The sequence below is a fragment of the Ctenopharyngodon idella genome, chromosome 13, assembly GCF_019924925.1.
Source record: "Ctenopharyngodon idella isolate HZGC_01 chromosome 13, HZGC01, whole genome shotgun sequence".
Taxonomy (NCBI): domain Eukaryota; kingdom Metazoa; phylum Chordata; class Actinopteri; order Cypriniformes; family Xenocyprididae; genus Ctenopharyngodon; species Ctenopharyngodon idella.
The window spans coordinates 5,774,295-5,796,514 of NC_067232.1; the positions used below are offsets into that span (position 1 = coordinate 5,774,295).

A 22,220-nucleotide genomic window follows, 5' to 3' on the forward strand; every position below is an offset into this window, starting at 1 on the left:
ATTAGCCCCGCCTCCACTCACTCGCACAAGCTCAGAGATCCACTTGATCAACTTACTGAAGTAAACGCTGCACAATGGTATCGCTTTTTACGTCGGACACATAACGGTAATTAATATGATTAGCGTTTTGCTTGACTACATTATCAAACAGCTGCTAATAATGTGTTTCTAATGTTATAAACCATGTTCCCGTTCGCCATCTGAATCGGACAGCTGCCTTCTAAAAATCAGTATCCTTAAAAACGCTTTAAAACAACTCAGAACATCAGTGGAGAAAGGCATATAGTTCATCATAACAATCGTAATATACATCATACACCCACTATATTGCTAAATCTACCCGATATTCATATCAACAGAAAAAAAATTCTCTTGAGACTCCCCTGCTTCAAAGGGGTCATGGTTAATGATATGCTAAAGCCTGCCACGTTTTTGAAACTGTCTTCAGATTACTGCAGTTTTAAACAGAAAATACTCAGCGATGGTGTTGACTTATGCTTTAAGACAAACCATGTGCAAATTCATATTAAAAACACCACATAGACATTTAAACAACATTAAACACTTGATTTTCACCACAGGGGGACTTTAAATTTTTAAAACATTTAAAAAAAATTTTTTTAAACATTTTAAATCGACTTGGTTTAAATAATTCCTGTATTTAAGAGAGAAAAAAAATGCCCTAAAATTACATGTATTAAGTGTTAATGAATATGGATGATTACCGGGGGCTCTTGGAAGGGAAGAGTTTCTCCAGCTTCCCTGTATAGTAGCGCCAGTCTTTTGAGAGTTAACTCATCAGCCGTCACCCCCTCAGCCTGCATGCGCTCATACAGAGCCTTCGCTGAGCTGAAGTCCTTATCCAAACCTATTGAGAGTGAGGCAGAAAAACAGCTATGTTAAACAACCAATTTTTCATTCTGCACATATCAGGCCTCATGAAATAGTGATGCTGCAGAGGTCTCTAAGTACTGAAACATGTCAAAGTTCTCACGGTAGGATGGCTAAAGTAGCCCCTCATTAGGGAACATGTGTTTGTATTAGCGAACGTGCCTCCTGTGAGTCAGTCAATGTGTTCCGCTTGCTGCATTTTTAATTGGTAGACTATTAACTGACTAGCTTTGCTGTGTGCCAAAACAGTGGGGTGACTCAAACAGGCCAGTGAGATGAGCACACACTTAATGCCATTGTCCACCAGATGAAGCATGTAGCTTTTAACAGTGATCATGTTAAAAATAAAACACTACTCAATGACAGAGGCAGAACAACATGTGCTGCTCCAAGTGAGTACAGACACAATAGCACTAATTGTTTCCTAAAGGGCTAGTTCACCCAAAAATGTCATTAATTACTCACCCTCATGTCGTTCCACATCCGTAAGACCTTCGTTCATCTTCGGAACACAAATTAAGATATTTTTGATGAAATCCAGGAGGCATCTGACTCCTCCATAGACAGCAATTTAACCACCACTTTCAAGGCCCAGAAAGGTACTAAAGACGTTGTTAAAATAGTCCACATGACTGCAGTGGTTCAATTTTATGAAGCGACGAGAACATTATATGATATGAAAATAATGACTTTATTCAACAATATCCTCCTCTTCTGTGTCATTCTCCTACACTGTTTATGTTCAGCACTTCCGTGTTTTACGTCAGAACACTGACTCGTTATTGGCCGGCTCCTGCGTCAGCATCACACACATGCATCGTGCTGCTCACGTGAACAGCGTCAGCCAATAATGAGTCACCGTTCTGACACAGAACCTGGAAGCGCTAAACGTAAACAGCGTATGAGAATGACAAAGAACAGAAGATATTGTTGAATAAAGTCATTATTTTTGTTTCGTTTTTTTGCGCACAAAAAGTATTCTCGTATTCACTGTAGTCACGTGGACTATTTTAATGATGTCTTAAGTACCTTTCAGGGCCTTGAAAGTGTTAATTATCTTGCTGTTTATGGACGAGTCATATACCTCTCAGATTTCATCAAAAATATCTTAATTTGTGTTCCGAAGATGAACGAAGGTCTTATGGGTATGGAACTACATGAGGGTGAGTAATTAATGACAGAATTTTCATTTTTGGGTGAACTAACCCTTTAAGTTTTGGTCACATTTACTTTTGTTCATCTTCACAGGCGAATTCAGAGTTCGTGACGGGTTCAAATTGGTCACACAGATTTGCTGTGTTGACGAACAGAAAGCTGTTTGGTTTTAAAATGACTTCTGTGCTTCATACATTGACATTCGCTATAGACAACAGATCACTTTGCCCGTGAAATTTCACTAATGTGACCGCAAATTTAGATGACATCTGTACAAGAATATTATTATATATATATATATATATATATATATATATATATATATATATATATATATATATATATATACACACACACACACACATACATATACACACACACAGATCGATAGATAGATATAATAAGATCTTATTCTCACTAAGGCTGCATTTAATTGATCAAAAACACAGTAAAAAACAAAACAAAAACAGAAATATTGTGAAATATTATTACAATATTACATAACTGTTTTCTGTTCTAATATTTTAAAATGCAGTTTATTTCTATGTTGACAGATGCATTTTCTGCATTATTACTCCAGTCTTCAGTGTCACATGATCCTTCAGAAATCATTCTAATATGCTGAATTGCTGCTCAAGAAACATTTCTTCTTATCAGCTGAAAGCAAATATTTTTGTGGAAACGGGAACTTTTTTTGAACAGAAAGATCAAAAGAACATTTATTTGAATATTATGTGACATTATAAATGTGTTTACTGTCATTTTTGATCAATTTAATGTGCTCCTGCTTAATGAAAGTATTAAGTTCTTACTGACCCCAAACTTTTGAACAGTAGTGTATATCAAACAGGAAATTAGTTTTGATACAAATGGTGGTCTTACTGTAGCATTTAATCAGGTGTGAATAGATATTCTCCTTCTCTGTGAAGTCAGGAATCAGCTCAGTCAGAGTCTTGATTTTATCAGCCTATACAGGAAGGAAAATAGAGTGCATCTTTATTCACAATCTGTGTGACACCGATATTGTGCTTAATTTTGTGGAATAACTATGTGCATACATTTCATGAACATTTAGAGCATGAAGGCTAGAACAAACTGGGTTTGTTTACCTGTCCCTGGCTGCTGAGCCGCTCGTAGCATGTATGTGAACATTACGTCCTTCTGCTCGTTGACAGCCGCACAGCGCTAAAGCAAAGAAGCACAAGAGACCTTAAAAACTCTCAACACAAACATTTACCGCATATCATAAGGTGTGTGTTTACATGCACGCACAGTATCTGCCCTTGAGCAAAACATAACCCTGGGTATAAAAACAACTGCTTGTATTTCCAGTATGCACACAGCAGGCAGTTAAAAGAAGGCAGAGGGGAGCGTATGGAGGTGTGTGTAATGGCATGATGGGAGTATGTGTTTTTGAATGTATCTATCTTCTATTACATCCTTTAGCACTCAGTGCAGCGCTCTATAGTTGAGGGTTAATTATACAGCTAATAAGGGAGTCAGGCAAATAACCACTTATTTCTTTATGAAAATTAAAATGTACAGTGTCTGCCCAATTTAAAGTACAATTATCTACACTTAGCCGTATAAAGGCTTTGAATTGCATCGGCGTGCTCCTGAGCTTTCAAGCGCCGGTGTGCAATTTTCACACTATTTAATCAGGACAATATAACACAAGTTAAATGAAGGCACAGTGAATTCTGGAATGGTAAACTGTGCTGTACAGAAACTGTAGGTCTTGAGAAGACTCAACAACCTTGAGCAGCTTTGTCACATAGGAGGAAGTTAGCAGGTACGAAGAAATCAGGCCTTTTATGGATATTGTGGGTACCTTTAAAGCAAGCATGGACTAAACTAAACATTTTAATTTGCTATTCAAGTTACATGCATTTGTGGCATAATAGCAATTTTGTAAATCATGTTATAGGCATTTACGATGTCTCAAACGAGAATTGTGAAGCCTGTATTATAAAGCACTTACATGTGCTGCATGTCTTATTTGAGCTCAAAAATTTCCAGTCCATCCATTTTTTTCATTTCCAATTGTTTTGGTTACAAAATGACGACTTTTAAACACATTTATATAGATTGAACTCAAAAAGAACAATTTATAGTTACTAAAAATGGTGCTGAGCTAAAACATTTATTTTCAAAACAGACAGGATTATTTACCATTCCAAGTTTAAACTTTAAATGACCATGGTCTAATCTTGGTGGATGAGCTTCTGGTTAAAGTTTAGATTTTTCTCTATATAAAAAGTCCTTTTCTTACTAGGTTTAGCATTTTGACATGATTATAGCAGACAGTTGAAAACTGGATTACATAGATTTAATTAGTTATATGTTAAAACAAGGTTTAAAGGGACAGTTCACACAAAAATGAAAACTCTGTCATCATTTACTCACCCAAAACCGTAAAACTCTGTTCATAAGTGAAACAAACAAATAAAGATATTTATGAATCTTGAGAGATTTCTTTTCTTCCATTGAAACTCTATGTAACCAAAGCTTTCAAGCTTCAAAAAGGTCATAAAGACATTGTAACAGTAATGGATATTTAAATATGAGTAACAGCAATTTCACCGTACTTGCTTGATGCACAAAGTGAGCACGTTTGAGCTTCCATTTACCATATTTGTTGAGCTCAATGTACTGTATTGTGTGTAGATCAATCTTTTTATGTTAATGAAAGCCCAAGTTAAATCTGTTCATCATTTAAGACTTGGATTAAACCTCTTGATTTATATGGATTACTTTTATGACCTCTTTTTAAAACATGAAAGTTATTCCTGGAGTGGATTTTCAATGGAGGGGCAGAAATCTCTCAGATTTCATAAAAATATCTTCATTTGTGCTTCCAAGATGAACGAAAGTCTTATGGGTTTGGAATGATATGAATGTGAGTAAATGACAGAACTTTGATTTTTGGATAAACTATGCTTTTAAGCCTTGTCAAAACATTACACTCAAACCACATTTAAGCCTAGCCCCCTACTTCCATCGTAGGTTCCTTACTGTAACCACAATTGTTCCCTTCGTTGAAAATCATTTTCTGTCACCCTCAACATTATACCACAAACTCTGATATAGTAAAGACTGATTCATATTTAACCCAGTAAATGTCTGAGATGCTTTGAAAAAGTCTGAATCATCCTGTCTTGTGTGTGTGTATGTGACTTCTGAAACCGCTGGACTGCCCTGCGCTTTCTCTGGGTTCAGCGGCAATGAGGTCACATTACAAGCCAATCGTGAAGACTGTGCGTTTCTCTTGCATCTGCTGAATTAAAAGCCAAGGGGCCTGGGAGGCTTTTAACAGGCTGCTATATTAAAATGAACGGAGGCTGAGGTGGGCAGAGTGCCTTCACGACAATCGGAGCAATTAAAACTGCAGCCCAGCAGCTTCACTCCTGAGAGCTACTCTCTGATGGGATTCACAACACCTACAACATGACGAACAAGACCAAACTGAACATGCTGATCTAAGACTTTCTGTAAAAAAAAAAAAAATCATCTTTTGATATTTAGCATTCCATCTCAGGGACGCTGTGAAGCAAAGCTTCCTGTTATTTCGACATCTCAAAGGATTTTACTCATTCCTGGGTTTAGTGGTACCTTAATGCAGCCATTTTGTTCCTCAACTCGCTAAAGTGCTTTTTGAAAAAGGGAGGAAAGATCTTGTACAAGAGCATCTAAGCAAGTAAAAACGACTGAATGATTAAAATATGAGACAGCAAGAGGTCAAAAAGAGCAGCGTTCACTTGAGTTGGAATTGTGGTTAGCAACAGGGTCAGCTAGTTTCAATACCAACTCAAATTAGATTCAGCAATTTAGCAAGGTCACAGAGCCCTCATGCATATCTTGGTTTGTGAGAGACGGTACCTGCAGGAGGAACTTGGCCTCTTCTGTCCTGCCCGTGTCCAAGTAAATCAGGAAGAGGTCTGTAGCGGCTCTGTAGGAGGCAAAGTGATTGCAAAGCCTTTCTGCCATGGCACTCACTGGACATAGAGAGAGATGTCAATCAATCACTTGCTTACACAGTGATTACTATGTTACAACACATCAGTGGGTGCTCTACTGTTTCTCCAAACCAGAAACTCACAAACAAGAGCTAGAAGTCAGTTTAGAAGTACTCAACTCACTGTGTATCAGTAGTTCTCAACCTTTTTCTACACTCTACGATCCAATCAATTCCTAAATGACCAAATCTGGTCCTGCTCCACATTTTTTTCTCATTCAAATCATTTCAGTTGGATGTGTCAAAATAGGGGAGAAAACTTGCTTGCAATTTCCATTTTATGACTTTAACTAGGGGTGTCAAAAAAATAAATATTATTTTTTTAAATAATGAAAACTATAGAGATTGAGAAGAACAGTATGTTCTTCAATAAAAACTGTTGTTGATGGGACAGATTAAAAAAGGAATTACAAACACTTTTTTGGAAGTTGAGGTCCCCTGGTTGAGAACCACTGATATGGATGAAGAGGTGGTGTGTGGGTCTCACATTTATCTAGTGCAGCATCATTGTTGGCATCTAGAACTTTGCGGAAGACAAAAGAAATACTGGTGTTCTGATTCTCTGTGTTCTGTGTGTAAACGGACTCCAACAGCTCCACTGCACTGTCAATGTCCCCACTGCAGAGGGAGAAAGGAGAGTTCATAGTGTTAAAGATTTAAACAAACCCCTTTATAGACCAAGAAACACCCCAAGTTTCTAAGGGATTTTAAATTAAAATAATATATAAAACTATATATATATATATATATATATATATATATATATATATATATATATATATAAAAAACTATATATTATATATATATATATATATATATAAAATATATATAAAACTATATATTATATATATATAAACTATATATATATATATATATATATATATATATATATATATATATATATACACACACACATATACACACACATACACAAACATACACACACACACACACACTATTATATATTAACTATTATATTTATATATATTTACATATATTATATTATTATATATATTGCTATCTGCAGTTTACAGCCAAGCAGACTGGATATGAAATTTAACAGCACTGACACCCGTTGTTAATATCTTAAATACTTTTTTATGAACACTGCAAAAAGCTTCTCCATGTTGACCACCAATAGGCGCCAACCATGTCCTAAATAATTCTTCTTCCAGCCACTTTTGTTGGAGTGCACCAGCCGGAGGCAATTACTAAACTGGATCCGCATGTTTATCACAACACCAATATACATCTAAGTTAATAATTATAAAGGGCTATATTTAAAATAAGATGGTAATATTTTTTGTCAAAAGTACCTAAAAATTTTTAATGCAGGAATAAAATATAATGATTTTAATGCCATTTAAGGCCTTAATTTTCACAAAATTCACTTAATGACTTTTCAAACCCCCACAGAAACCGTTTAAATATATACCTCTGGTCCCCCCCTAAGTATTTAATTCATACTCAACTATTTTTAGGTTTATTCTTCTTGAACGAACAAGAAAACATACTTTCACAGTTCAAACTAAAAGGCAGGCAGAAAAAAGCAAGCCATGGGAAAATTTCCATTCCATTTCTGCCTCCCCTCCATCCCCCAACTTTCATTTACAGAACAGTAAGTGCATAAAACTTTCATTAGCCACATTAATATTCCCAGCCCAGCCATCGATTGTCATCCTTCGCCATTCCCAAAGTCTTGAGACATTGTAGGACAGCGGAAGAGCAAAGCGTTCCTCACGGCTGATTGGGCAGCTTCCCCGTTCACACAGCTTCATCCTGTCGGGGTGAACTCTGACCCCCGGGCGGACATAAGCAACAGTGACACGTGTGCTGTGTGCAGCTGAGCCAAGCTGACTGGTTAAGAGGCGAGATGGGGGCTCCGGAAACCGGGCACCACATTAGTATGGCCCATTGTGAATTATTCAGACTACATAGTCATAGCCATCACAGCAGATTTGAGCCTTTAATAATAATGGGGGAAGAGGGGTGAAGGGGATGGAGGAAAGGTAAGATGAAAGAACAGGAAGATGAAATTGAGGTGGGAGAAAAGGCCACATGAGCGGGCGGTCCTTTGTTACACAACAAATCTTTGATGACACCAATTTAGTCAAGGTCAAACCACTAAAAGGTCACATTTCATGGTATTTGCAGAAACAAGGGTGCTTCATTGTTCTTTTCGTGAATTTGTTTTCACAAATATAACTAAGAAAAGTTTGTGTGGGTAGAATCTAATCTCACCCGCCAGACAGTCTGCTAGTGCTCCCTTTGTTAGAAACACTGAGCATGTAGTTCAGAGTTTCTCAGATAACAATACAATGCAATCAAGTCTTTGTCAGTCAATCACAGTCTTAACCTCTATGTCATCTGCGTTCCTCCAGCTGCAAGTTATGTGGTGCCAATTTTGGCTGCATTTAGTTTTACTGTGCATCCAGTTTAAAAACATCGGAACGACTGCTCATCTCAAGTACTGTAAGCCTTGCTTTAACAGCCAAGCCAACGAATAAGGAGATCTTTGAGTCTTATAGCTACATACTAGATTTTGGTGCATGTGGCATCGCTGCAGTGATGACAGGGTTTGTAGTGGTTGCCTCCACAAGTGTCTATTAATATTCTGGACATTAGATATGGTTTATGTCCCAATTTACAGGGTTCCCACACCTTTTGACTAAGGAATTGCCATGGTTTTTCAATTGACTTTTCAAGTTGTTTAAAATTACTGGATGAGGATTAGAAAAAAAAAAAATCCTAACATTTTTTGTACCTTGCATCAAAAAAAAAAAAAAAAAAAAAAAAAAAAATCACCCTGAATTTAAAAACTCCCAGATATTTGTTAGCTTTTCTATGGCAGTAGAACGCTGAAAATGTATTTTATATTACAATAATATTTCACAATGTTACAGTTTTTACTGTATTTTTCCAAAAAAAAAAAAAAATGTTTTACAGATCCCACACTTTTGAACAGTAGAGTAAAAGCCAGTTCACACCAAGAACGATAACCATAAAGATAACTATAACGATAACACTAATGCACAACATCATTCTGTTTCTTCTAAGCGTGCTGTAATTTTGTCGCCTGCCATTTTAAATACTCAAGCTCTTTAAAGCAGAATGGATTCTGATTGGTTGTCAATGTTTTTATTAATCATCAGCTGGAAAAAATCATTTTGAAAGTGATTCCAGCGATATTGTTTCTCTGTGCCATCATCACTGTGTGGTGTGGACTCTGCTACTCTTTTATATTTAGAATGATTTTTAGAACAATATCTTTATAGTTATATCCTTTTAGTTATCATTCTTGGTGTGAACAGGCCTTAAAGGGTTAGTTCACCCAAAAATGAAAATTATGTAATTTCTCACCCTCGTGTCGTTCTACACCTGTAAGACCTTCGTTCATCTTCAGAACACAAATTAAGATATTTTTGATGAAATCCGATGGCTCAGTGAGGCCTCTATTGCCAGCAAGAAAATTATCACTTTCAGATGCCCAGAAAGCTATTAAAAACACTTGACATGAAAACAGTTCATGTGAGTACAGTGGTTCAACCTTAATATTATAAAGTGACGAGAATATTTTTGTGTGCCGAAAACGCCCCAAAATAACGACTTTTCAACAATATCTAGTGATGGCCGATTTCAAAACACTGCTTCATGAAGCTTTGAAGCTTTACAAATCTTTTGTTTCGAATCAGTGGATCAATAGTTCACATGACTTTGGCAGTTTGATACGCGATCCAAACCACTGACTCAAAACAAAAGATTCGTAAAGCTTCGAAGCAGTGTTTTGAAATCGGCCATTACTAGATACTGTTGACAAGTTATTATTTTGTTTTGTTTTTTGGCACACAAAAAGTATTCTCGTTGCTTTATAATATTAAGGTTGAACCACTGTACTCACAAGAACTGTTTTAAATATGTTTTTAGTACCTTTCTGGATATCTGAAAGTGTTAATTATCTTGCTGGCAATAGAGGCCTCACTGAGCCATCGGATTTCATCAAAAATATCTTAATTTGTGTTCTGAAAATGAACGTAGGTCTTACAGGTGTAGAACGACATGAGGGTGTGTAATAAATGACTATTATCATTTTTGGGTGAACTAACCCTTTAAAGACTATGCAAAGAATAAAAATAATAGCAATATCTTTCATCAACAAGCTGCACCATGTGAGGTATTCCATCTATGTCTAGATTACAAACAGTGCAGAACAAGTTGTGATCACTTGACGTAACTTCTAAACACCTTTATGAGCAATAATAGTGATGCTCGCCTTAGCAAAAAAAAAAAAAAAAAAAAAAAATCCTTACTTTTTAATATGAGCGAGAGCAGTATTGTTGACAAACAACATGCTGGACAGCTTGACAGAGCCTAAAGTCTTCACCAAGGCCTCCACTCCCTGGATGTCCTGTGTGTTTCCCTCACTAGCGAGACCCTGAACCAGTCGAGTGATGGCCAACTGACTGGGCACCTGGTCATCCTGTAACATGCCCTTAAAAATCTCCATGGCATCTGTGAGCAGGGACAGATCATGTGGTCAGGTTTAATAAAACAAAGCCCAGGAAGAAACCTAGACAATCCACAGTATTCATCATGAATTGCTGAACAGAGAACAGATCAACTTTCGTACTCACCTTTCATCTGGCATCTCTTCACTTGAGAGATGATGAGTAGGTTGTTGGCAGTGTCACTTAAACTGAACCTAGGAATATGATCAGCGGCACTGAGAAGGCAAAAGGAAGATGGGTACTGGTTGAACAACTGTAGTTTGCGAAATAGCAAAGTGTTTTGTAGGATCAGCTGTATTTATGAATAATACATGATGTTGTATGCATGTTGACGCTGAGAGCCATTTCTTCACTGGTCAGCCTAAAATTGTGTGCATGCAAGTGCGTGAGACTGAACAAATCTCGATCCACTCTCCACGTTCATTTTCCCCCTCTTCCTTCACTTAAACCTCAATCAAAGTCTTCTTTTTTTTATTACCCTCACTGGCCAGATTAATCCAGCCGTCCAATTGAGCATCAGCCGCCGCTCCTTATCTCCACGGCGACCGGCCAACAGCCGCTCACACAGCAGATTGGCCCAGCGACCATAGTCAGAGTTACTCTTATCAATCCTAAGAAAATCCTTGTGTCCTTCTCCTTACTCTCGTCTAGTCCTCTTAAGTGCTGGACAATCCCATCCCTCGCTTCTCTGCTCCTTTCCCAATCCCCTTAATCTGTCCTTAAAGCACCCCGCTAGGCCAAGACCAAGGTCCTGCCAAACATCTGCTTGGAGTCCACCACACACATATGCACACCTTCTAAGCAATAAACACACTACATATTATTTCTGAAGGATCATGTGACACTAAAGACTGGAGTAATGAAGGAATGGCTGCTGAAAATTCAGATTTGAATTTCTCATTGTAAAACATATTAAAACAGAAAAGTCATATTTCAATGTCCAACTATGTCACTTATGAGCTCTCATTTTAGTTAAGATGATACCTATGAAAACAGCTTGTCTATGTAGACAGTGGACAGCAATGAAGCTCACTAGGTTCTGAAACAGAGCAGAATTTACTGACTGGATGTTTATATGCAGGGCTTGACATTTACTTTTTTGCTCACCAGCAGCTGTGGCTAGTGGTTTTCCAAAGTTACTAGCCACTTAGCATTTTCACTGGCCACAATTTTAATTTCCGATACCATGGGGAAAAACTGAAAGATTTGCCAAGATTTATAAAGATTTTTTTTAATATTATCTCATAATTTGGCAGCAGGTGTATTAGGCTGCTGTCACTTTAAGACCTGACGCACAGATTCATTATTCTGTTACACATGCGTTTTCTTTCTCAACTGTATACATTCACTTAAAACATAACTGACTGTGTTTACATGAATACTTGCCAAGATCAGCATTTTGACCTTATTTTGTGTGTATTTGAACTCAATTTAGTACCGAGAGGTGGCTTTATGTGCGCGCACTTTGGGTGCAAACAAAAGATCTGCGGGAATGAGTAAAATTATGCACAATACATACAATCCCGCATTTGGCGGGTGTTAATGTCAAGCCCTGTTTATTTGATAACTTGTAATTGAAGATAGACATTTACCTTCGGGTGGGCAGAACTAAATATTACACATTATCTGTATTGCTCAAAAGCTTCTCAAGTATTGAGGTTTCAAGTAATTTTGCAATATCAAATGCTGTAGTGTAATATAGTGGGAGATAATGTTATGTACATGCACTACAAGTCCATGAATAGGGTCAGTCAACACCCACTGCAATGGCTATTTGCATGCATAGCCTGGTACAAAGATGTTTCTGAATGCTTCCTGAAAGCACCCACAAGATTATAGGGGCGATGGCTTTCTTTCATGAGGATATACCATCAGATGTATAATGCGACCTAGTAAACCCTCAGAGCTTTATGGATAAATCAAAGATCACCAGCGCAAACACTAATACAACACAAAGATCTATTACTAATCGGCAAAGGACTGCCATTTTTGCATCTTGACAAGCTCTTCTGAGAACTCAGAGATTATCTGGTAACGTTGAAAGGGCTTAAACGATAAGACTGCTCGCTTTGCATGTATGTATATGTGTGTTTGACTAGAAGGAGCTTATCATCATTCATCCATTTCAACTCAAGAAGATTTTCTTATTCTGCAAAAACGGGTACAATGGCTAAGATCTGTGACTTTAAAACCTGTAATTTTGCAACCTGTAATTTGAACATCTTTAACATGCAAATGTAAAGATATTGGATGTGATGCGACCCCCATAGACAGACTTACATGTTCTTGACAGCTATGGCATCCTCTATGTCACCTTTGGCCAGGAGGGCTTTGATGAGGGTATCATATGCAGCAGGGCCGAGCACCATGTTCCTGCTATCTGCTTCCTTCAGCATGGCATAGGCCTCTGAGGATCAGAAACAAGAGTACACATAATCTACCCTACAACATCAGATCACTACAGATAATAAAGCAAATAAGCATCCTTTAAAACAACATTCAGCTTCAATTCCTAAGAAAATGAATCGAGATGGTCACACTGATTATTACTTTTGTATAAAGCACTCTATAAATAAATCTGACTGACAATCTAAGCAATATTATATTTTTATTCTATGAATATATTTATAGTTTTATTGTTATACTCCCTCAAATAATGACAGAGACGGATATTCTTCAGATATTATCTTACAATTCTGACCATTTTGCTCGCAATTGCAAGTTTACATCTAGCAATTCTGACTTTTTTCTCAGAATAAACACACAATTGCGAGTTATAAAGTCAGAATTACGAAAAAATAAAATTTGCGATTGCAAAAAAGTCAGGATTGCGAGATAAAAACTCACAATTGCAATAAAAAAAAAATTGTGAGGTATAAACTAGCATTTGCAAGTTATAAAGTCCAATTCTGAGAGAAAAAAAACTCACAATTCTGACATTTTCTCACAAATTTTAATTTTATCTCACAATTCGACTTCATAACAAATTGCGAATTTATATCTTGCAATTCTGACTTCATAACTCACAATAGCAAGTTTATCTCTTGTAATTCTGAGAAAAAAAAAGAGAATTGAAAGATATAAACTCGCAATTGCGAGAAAAAAAGTGAAAATTTCAAGTTTATTTCTCACAATTACAACTATTTCTCAGAATTGTGAGTTTATATCTTGCAATTTGGACTTTATAACTTGCAATTGCGAGTTTATATCAATTCTGAAGAAAAAAAAAAAAAAGGTAAGAATTGCAAGAAAAACAGAATTGTGAGGTAAAAAGTTGCAATCACCTTTTTTATTTTTTATTCAGTGGCGGAAACAAGCTTCTAAACTATGTTGATTTGTGTTTTGTTACGGTACTGTTGCTTTCCCTTTTTGCTCGCTAACTCTTTTCGGTTCAAGGTTCATTTGTTGCGGCTTCAAGCTACTATGACACATTACTCTGCATATAGTAGTAGCCTGGCCTTTTATGAATATGACGTAAACACGCATAGACGAATGACAAACGTTTCCTCTGGAAATCTGTCCCAACAACTCTAAAATATAAATAATTATTGTAAGCTTACCATAGTCATTTAGTGCAAAAAAACAGATTTTGGAAGATGGTTTTATGACGTATTCACTCATTATTTAAATGATAAAAAAGTTACATAGTGTAGCTTATAAGAACAAACCTTGAGCTTTGCCCCTCTTGCAAAGAGACAGGAGTTTGAGTTTGTAGTCCTCAACAGTGGCCTCTTTAGAGGGTGATGCAGTGACCCTTTTACGAGGAGAATCGGTGAGTCTAGATTCTTCCTCTAAGAACGTCTCAGGATGACCTTTGACCTCCTCAAACCACACCTACACATAAAACAGCCATAGCAATACACCATAATGCTTCCTTTAATTTTGGATATTAATTCAAGTTTAATTAATTCAAGGTTTCCACACCCTACAGTAATTATCAGGGAAACAGGATAATAAGAGCTGAATGTATCTGACCAAAGAAAAAGGTCCAAACGCTGTAGGTGACTGTTTTTTTTTTTAACTGCTTTTGTTTCAGGGACTCAGATTTTACACTGGACACTGAGTGTGTTCTTTTACCTCAGGCACCTCAAAGGGCACCTCCTGGTTATTGTTTTTGAGGATATCAGCAAGCAAACGCAGTGTTCTTTCTCTTGGAGCCAAATTCTCCTCTTGCATTTTCATCCAGGTAGCCTCAGCCTTACGCCAGTCATTGGTCTCCTCTGACAAGAAAAAAGAAAACAGTGTTGTAACGCTCATCCACTGTTTGGAATCTCAGGTCCAACACACAATACTTACTGCAGAGGCGGAGCAAATAGTGGTACATGTCATCTCTGTCACACTCAAACAACTTGACTGTCATGTCCACCATGTTCTCAAGGGGCTCCATCTGAGGAAGAAAGATTCAAACAGTGATACACACTCTATTGATCTATGGCAAATCAGTTTCTCAGAGAGAATGGCAGGGAAACACTGACCTGTTGGGCTGTGATACATTTTTCTGCAAACCACTGCAGACGGGTCCCTCGTGCCCTTAGACCAGGAGTCTACACATGGTAAAGAAAATGTATGAGATCTCAAATTAAACAATCATAGCTCACAAACACACACACAGACACACACACAGACACACACACAGACACACACACACACACAGACACACACACACACACAGACACACACACAGACACAGACACACACACAGACACACACACAGACACACACACAGACACACACACAGACACACACACAGACACACACACACACACACACACAGACACACACACACAGTCAGATGTCTAAATTTGCATTGTCTCTCCTCTTGGAGGATATTGTACCAGCAGCATCCAAACGGAATTACTCTCCTACAAATCAGCCTCCAGGCTAAGTTCAAAATCTCTCCAGCCTTCCTCAAGCCTAATCTGCTTAGCAAATAAGACCAAAATTAAACCGCTACACAGTCATAGCCTTTTTTTTTTTCTTTGCAGGAGCGGCCCCTGGGCCTGATGCATAAAGTCCCGTGGGGCAAATCTTCCCTTAAGTAAATCCAGGATGATGAGCACCCCCACCCCTCCAATCTTCCTATATAGGAGAGCAAATCAACACACACATACATACACACACCAATTTGACCCAAACACACACACACACTTTCTCTCTCTCACTGCACAGCCAATACCCAAAGGAACATCTAGGTCAGATGATTAAGAAAATCTGGAATCTGAAGCAATATAAACTCAGTGACATGTAATAACATACAGTGACAGATGAGGTACTGCAGTGAAATCTGTTATATTCTTTACACAGCACAGGCACATGGACACTAAAATATTAAACTATAAAATTTGAGAAAAGGAAATCAAGATATTAGTCATATTCAGTTGATATAAATAGCAAATATAGCAAGCTAATAATCAGCTTATTAAATAATTTTCTGTAATTTCTAGCTCATTAAAACAATGATCATTTTCTATATCCTGTAGCCAGACGCACAAATTTTTTTTTGCCAAAAAAAAAAAAAAAAAAAGTTAAGGGGCACCAAGGTGTATCATATTTATAGCCTTCACAAAGTTACAGTAAACAAAAACTCCCCATTTATTCAGACCTTTGAGCAAAAACACCTATTATCATGCTGAAGATGTCATCATTCTCTCAAACACAGGTCACACACTCAGAAACACTCACACACAGTGTGACAACCATTTTAATTACACCAAAACCTTAACCAGCATTTCGCTTAATTACTACCATTATTAATAATCTGACAATTATAGACAGCACAATCTCCTGACCAGCACTCCATCACTGCACTTAAAGTTTCTATTAGAGAGTGGAGTAGAGCTCTGTGTCTGCTAATGCTACTTAGATATCAGTGTTTTTAATTATCCAGCTCTGGATGGAAGAGAGGCCATGTGGAAAACGCTCCACAGAATGAGAGGGGCTTTTGACCCGTCAAGCACAAGGATGCTCAACGAGCCACCATTAAACACTAACTTTTAGAGAGTTTATAGTGGAGGAACTTCAGAGGTATAAAACTATTGTAGCTACCAGGTGTAGAAAGATATCACTGAGGGCTTTGTTTTCAATGACTGATGGCAAATATATAGAGGTCTATTCGACACTAGGACCCTATTGTTTAAATGATTTACAATATTTACTAAATTAAAAAAAAAAAAAAAAAAAAAAAAAAGGCGCCTTTCCAAAAGGACAAAATGAAATTTATATTTCTCTTATATTACAAGAGTTTATATTGAGCACAACCACAAATTAGCTAAAAATTAATACATTTCCAACAGTGCCTAATCATTTTCTAGTAAAATACCGCATGATGTGGTACAATAGCAGCCAATCAGAACAAACCTTGTTTAATATTTATATGAAGCTGGCATTTGGACCAATCAGATTTTACATCTTGTCACAGCTGCTTAGACAAAAATTTAGATATGCATGGAAAAGATGGTTCTAGATGTCAATATGACAAAATACCAGTGTAGTTATTGTATAATTGTTATAGTGTTTTTAACTAAAACCATTTAAAAAAAAAGGTTCAGTAACTGAAATAAAGCTGAAAAAAATATTATAACTTAAAAATTAGAAACTGAAAAAAAGTAAGTCAAAGTACTAAAATAACAAACCAAAATGGAAATTAAAATAAATTAAAGTTAATCCATAGGCAAAGCACATAAAACTACTAAAACTAATATGAAAAAGAAAATGTAAAATATAAATAAAAGCTAATTCAAAATTCTTATACACAATATAATAGTATTTAAATAATACTAAAATAAAAAACAATACCAGCTATTATTTCACCTAGACAATCTATTGGTCTATCCATACTACAAATCAGTCCAGCTAAGAACATGAAAAAACATTTCAGTGCGTGCAAATTGACTTTTCTTTAAATATTCAAGCATTTTTGTGTGTATTGGTTAAAAAAAAAAAAAGAGACAAGGGCTATCTAAACTGTGCCTTGTATGAGTCACGCAACATGAATGGTTTTAAACTCATTTGACATCAGCCTAAGATGATATAAGAGCGGTATTGGATTAGCATGTTTCTGTAAAAAAAAAAAAAAAAAAAAGAGCAAATGCTTTAAGAGGGATTTTAACTTGTATCCTAAATTAACCTCTCAAAACAATTAAAGTCAAATCTGCTTGAGACTGCTCTATCCTGAGGTGACCATCGATAGCTTATCGGCTAAAGTAATGTCCCAGAGCAACTGTTATGATCTGGTGTATATATGAGAAAATGGAGCCAAATGGCATGCTTTAGATTTGCGGAAACTCTGAGCATTGTCTGGAGTAGGGATATTTTCTTAGTTAAAAGCCCTTGACTGATGGATCCGTAATATCCAAAGCTCAGGCTTATTTTTCATCCATACAGACAATGATACAACAGAATTAGCACAGATAAGGGTTTGTGGTGGACAGACGCAGAGAGACAAGGATAAAGAGAATGCTGCATAAGTTTGGAAAAATAAAACGACATGGAAAGGTAAAACAACCTCATACAAAGAGTATGCATGATAAACCAGCAGGAAGTGGCTTGACTAGACCTGACATTCCGCCGCACTCCCACATGGCAGCACTGAGGGAGTTGAGTGGCGTCGTATTAGAGCGGTTGGCTAATTGAACATCTAAATGGCTTTGTCAGAGCTGTTTCGCAGTGGAAGTGTAGACTCCCGAGACACTGTCTTCTGAAAGAACAAGACAGAACACAGCCTAAAGATATCCCCAAAGACCCATCCTGGACGAAGCGCTCAAAACACGTCAAGCGTCTCAAAATCAGTTACGTCCCAGACAGAGCGCTCGCTGAAATGCCTGACGTGAGAACAGAGATGCTCAGTCTCTCCAGACAATTAAAGGCATCTACACATGCTGAAAACTTCACAGTACTGAGACAAGATGAGAAGTTTTGCTGCCAGTTGTACTTTGAGCCGATGCTCTTCCTCATTCAATAAAGACTGGGACAGTGTGAGCGCTATAGCTTACTTTTTCTCCCCCACATGTACACGAGGTGTTGGGCATAGATTATGTTTTGATTAGAAGAATTTGTTGAAAATTACAAACCAATTACAATGTATTCCATCAATTTTCTGCTATTAGCAAAATTTGTCAGAAAATAAAACATATTTCCTAAAAAAATGGGTGAAGAGATGTGTGAATACGAAAAAAATTATATACAATATTATATATAATTAATAAAATTAAATAATAAATGTAAAAATAAACATTTAAAAACAGAAATGTAAAATTATAAACTAAATATAAAATGATTTAAAATTCATAAAAATTGAGAAAAAATATTAAATTAGTATGTAAGAGACATCTCAGTTTTGCTCATATTACTTTGTCGTCAACTTTTCTCATCATTTTCTGCTTTCAAATGAGAATGGTTTTATCATGCCAAAGCCTTGTAATGACAATTAATAATAATAAAAGCAATTGGCATGAGTGCATTGATTCAATATAGCGACAAAAACAATATCACAATACATCCCAGTAAGCCGTTTCCAAAACGAGTGGTCTTTGTAGTCGTCATTTTCTCCTTCAGTCACACAAACTCTCATCCTCTGAAAAAACATTGTACCTATTGTCTTGCATGAATGGCATTAGTATGGCTTTGAAGCCAATCTAATTTAAAAGTGGAAATATCAGTGTGGCAGTAATTAAAGCTGTTAATAGCTGTGTGGTTTGAACACAATAACAGTGGTCCCACCTCGATGATTTTGCGTGCCTCCTTGTAGCGGCCCGTTTGCAGGAACGCAAAGTAAAGGTCGTAGAGCATCATCATCTCACCCCGCTCCTGACTCAAAAACTCCATGACTGTTAAACGAAAGAGAGAGATGGGAAGGTGAAGAAATGATCACATATGAGTACTCTATTTAAAGCTAATCTATCAACCTTAAGCATAGTAAATGTCTTCAAAAGAGTGCTTTCAGCAGTCAAACATTTCATTTAATCACACTTCACCAGTCAGGTGTAAGTGTATGAGAAAAATAGAAGCTTCCTACATTCAGTATATGTGAATTACAGGTAAAGTGCTGAGTATGTTTGTGTATCTAGTCTTGGTTTTCTGATTCATTTTGCACATGTGCAGACACAGTTACGGCCAAAAACACTGGCACTGTAGATTTAGTTGTTAAATTTTTGGCAATATTATTTTTTTAGATTTATTATTTGGTAGTGCAGCTTTGTAAAATATTCTATAAATAACTACCAATTCTTACAGATACTATTCCTACATCTCTCTATTAACATTATTGCTTGAATGCAGTCAGATTTAACAGATACCTTGTGAAAATTGCTCTCTATTGGCACTCAATGACATACAGATCTGGACTCATTGCTTGCCACTTCAGAATAGTCCAGAGAAGCCACAGCAACACAAAGAGGGTGAACTCATGCAGGTATATGTACGTTTACGTCTATGAATGAGTTTGCCATGGCACATGCAGAGTGCTGGGTCATCAGGGCCGTAAAGTGGCCCTCCACCGTAGAGGTCTCACTACCTTAACACTTCAAATCCACTCACCCCCAACACACAAAGCACTTAACCCCTCCACTAACCCTGACAAAGACAGAGACTATTGAAACCACCATCATCTAGGTTGTCCAACCTGCCCTTTAGTGGGTGGCACTCTTGAAAACACAGAACACACACTTTCTACATATGACCATCTGAACAGACAAGCAGACACACACACAGAGACAAACTACTTGTGACTAACAAGTGACAGAGAAATGTAATTAATGGGCTGTACGTGTAAGTGAGTGTTACACACCTTTCTGTAATAGTACAGCATCTCCTTTTTCCACCAGGCTGCAGATGAGGTCATGGATTTTGGGCATCTGGTTGTATTGTTTATGACACTCCACAACGGCATCGAAGGCACCCGCATAGTTCCCACTGCAGAAGAACATGACTTATTACATCAAAACAGTACTAAGCATGTGCCATTATATATATATATATATATACACACACACACACACACATACACACACATACATATTAAATAAACATATTTTTTTAAATAAATATTTCATGGTCATGTGCAACAAAGGTCTTTAACTTCTTGCAACTTCCTATGGTTCCCGCCTTCCTCTACAGCCCCTACTGCCCTCACCCCCAACCGGGCCGCTTGGCAGAATATGGCAACAAAATTAGATCTGCTCTCTCCCCTCTCTTACATCTTCCCTCTCTTCCTTCCAATCTCTACCCCTTTCTAACAAAGAGCTCAGTGCCGGGGCTGACAGAGGCCTGACAGAGGAATAAAGCAAAGGAACAGACGAGAAAAACACCACTCCAATCACTCTATTGTGACTGCTGTGGCAGCCATCGAGTGATTGGGTAATTACCACGCCAATCACACAGAGGTCAAAGCAGAGAGGGCACCGGCAGGAGGGGCGGGTGTGGAGGGAAAGTGAACCGGTGGGGTTTTAACAGGTGTAATTTCAGTAGTGTTTTCAACCCCGGAGATTATACAGTCAGGGAAGGAATATGTGCTTTAGAGAGAGATGACCTTGGAAGGTGGGTTGAATGGAAGCAGGAGAGGGGGTGCATGAGGGAGATGGACAAAAAACAGGGCAGTGATTGAGCCGGAACGTGACGCCAGCTCTTAGGCAATCGCACTTAATTGGAATGAAGAGCGACAATATTATTCATCAAGCGGGAGTCAAGAGCCAATTCGAACACACGCTGGATGATTGCGCAATGCACTTGAGCGAGAGAGAGAGAGAGTGAGAGAGAGAGGATTTGGACAGTGTTTCATTTGTGAGAAACCGAGCTATCCCACAGTCAATGCTGCAATTCAAAATTTCAAATTTGTTTTGCAATTTTTGTCGCAAATTACTGATCATGAATCATAAGCCTGTTACGGCATTTCTCATTCAATGCAAAATAAATACAAGCCCCAAAAAGTAACAGTTAAGAATTCACGATTTTTTTTTTAAATCTGTAAACAAGTAAAGCTAGAGTGCACTTTTCAAAACTGATCATATATCTATTGTGTTATAATTTGGAAAACTTGCTTTAAAAGCATGTTTCTGCTTTCCTTCATTATACATGCTACTTGATATTTTGTTATAATAAAAGGACTTTCATAAAGTGTTGCTTTTGAGTATACTGCATATGTAAGGTATAATCCATGGCTAGCTGTGCAATAAACAATTTTAATGCATGAAGTGGAGGTTTATCTAGCTTATGCCATTTTCATTTGCAAGCATTGACAACTTAAAGCTGTTATTTATGTTTGCAGTACAATATTTGATCAGAAGGGTAAAAATTGTGTGTTTTTTTTTGTCAGTTATGGCTCATTAGATCTAACATTCTGCCTGCTTTAAATCAGACACAGAGATGAAGTAGTGCAGTAAGATTACATTTATTTGAGTACATTAATTATAGCATATAATTATAAAATAGAGAGAGAGAGAAATGATGAGATGTGTGTGTGAATGACCTGCATCTGTTCAGCGTCTCTCTCTAAGCTACGAGTTGAATTACTTCAAAAACAGCGATATTAACCCCTCGTTGCCAAGACATTAATGTAGCAATTCAGCAGCAAAGCTATTTTATTAAAAGTCACGGGTCAGCATTGATAAGTATCTGTGCTCCTAAAAGTTTATGTGTGCGCAGCATGATCTCCCATCTCT

At 37.2% G+C, this 22,220-nt stretch overlaps 1 protein-coding gene across 2 annotated transcripts in view; it reads right to left on the reverse strand.

The window, feature by feature from the left end:
- lrpprc (leucine-rich pentatricopeptide repeat containing) overlaps nt 1–22,220 on the reverse strand; it is a 57,822-nt gene that overhangs the window by 2,824 nt on the left and 32,778 nt on the right. Inside the window, exons 24-37 of one of the 2 annotated variants that reach the window (XM_051917225.1) lie at nt 20,351–20,475; nt 19,285–19,391; nt 15,042–15,110; nt 14,863–14,953; nt 14,644–14,786; nt 14,235–14,400; nt 12,847–12,973; nt 10,693–10,781; nt 10,369–10,570; nt 6,549–6,679; nt 5,926–6,041; nt 3,139–3,231; nt 2,929–3,013; nt 726–868 (exon numbers count right to left, since the gene is read on the reverse strand). In XM_051917225.1, the coding sequence (XP_051773185.1) occupies nt 726–868; nt 2,929–3,013; nt 3,139–3,231; nt 5,926–6,041; nt 6,549–6,679; nt 10,369–10,570; nt 10,693–10,781; nt 12,847–12,973; nt 14,235–14,400; nt 14,644–14,786; nt 14,863–14,953; nt 15,042–15,110; nt 19,285–19,391; nt 20,351–20,475 (1,687 nt within the window). Of the gene's footprint in view, nt 1–725; nt 869–2,928; nt 3,232–5,925; nt 6,042–6,548; nt 6,680–10,368; nt 10,571–10,692; nt 10,782–12,846; nt 12,974–14,234; nt 14,401–14,643; nt 14,787–14,862; nt 14,954–15,041; nt 15,111–19,284; nt 19,392–20,350; nt 20,476–22,220 lie in introns of both variants that reach the window. The other variant, XR_007933232.1, reaches the window with a different exon arrangement.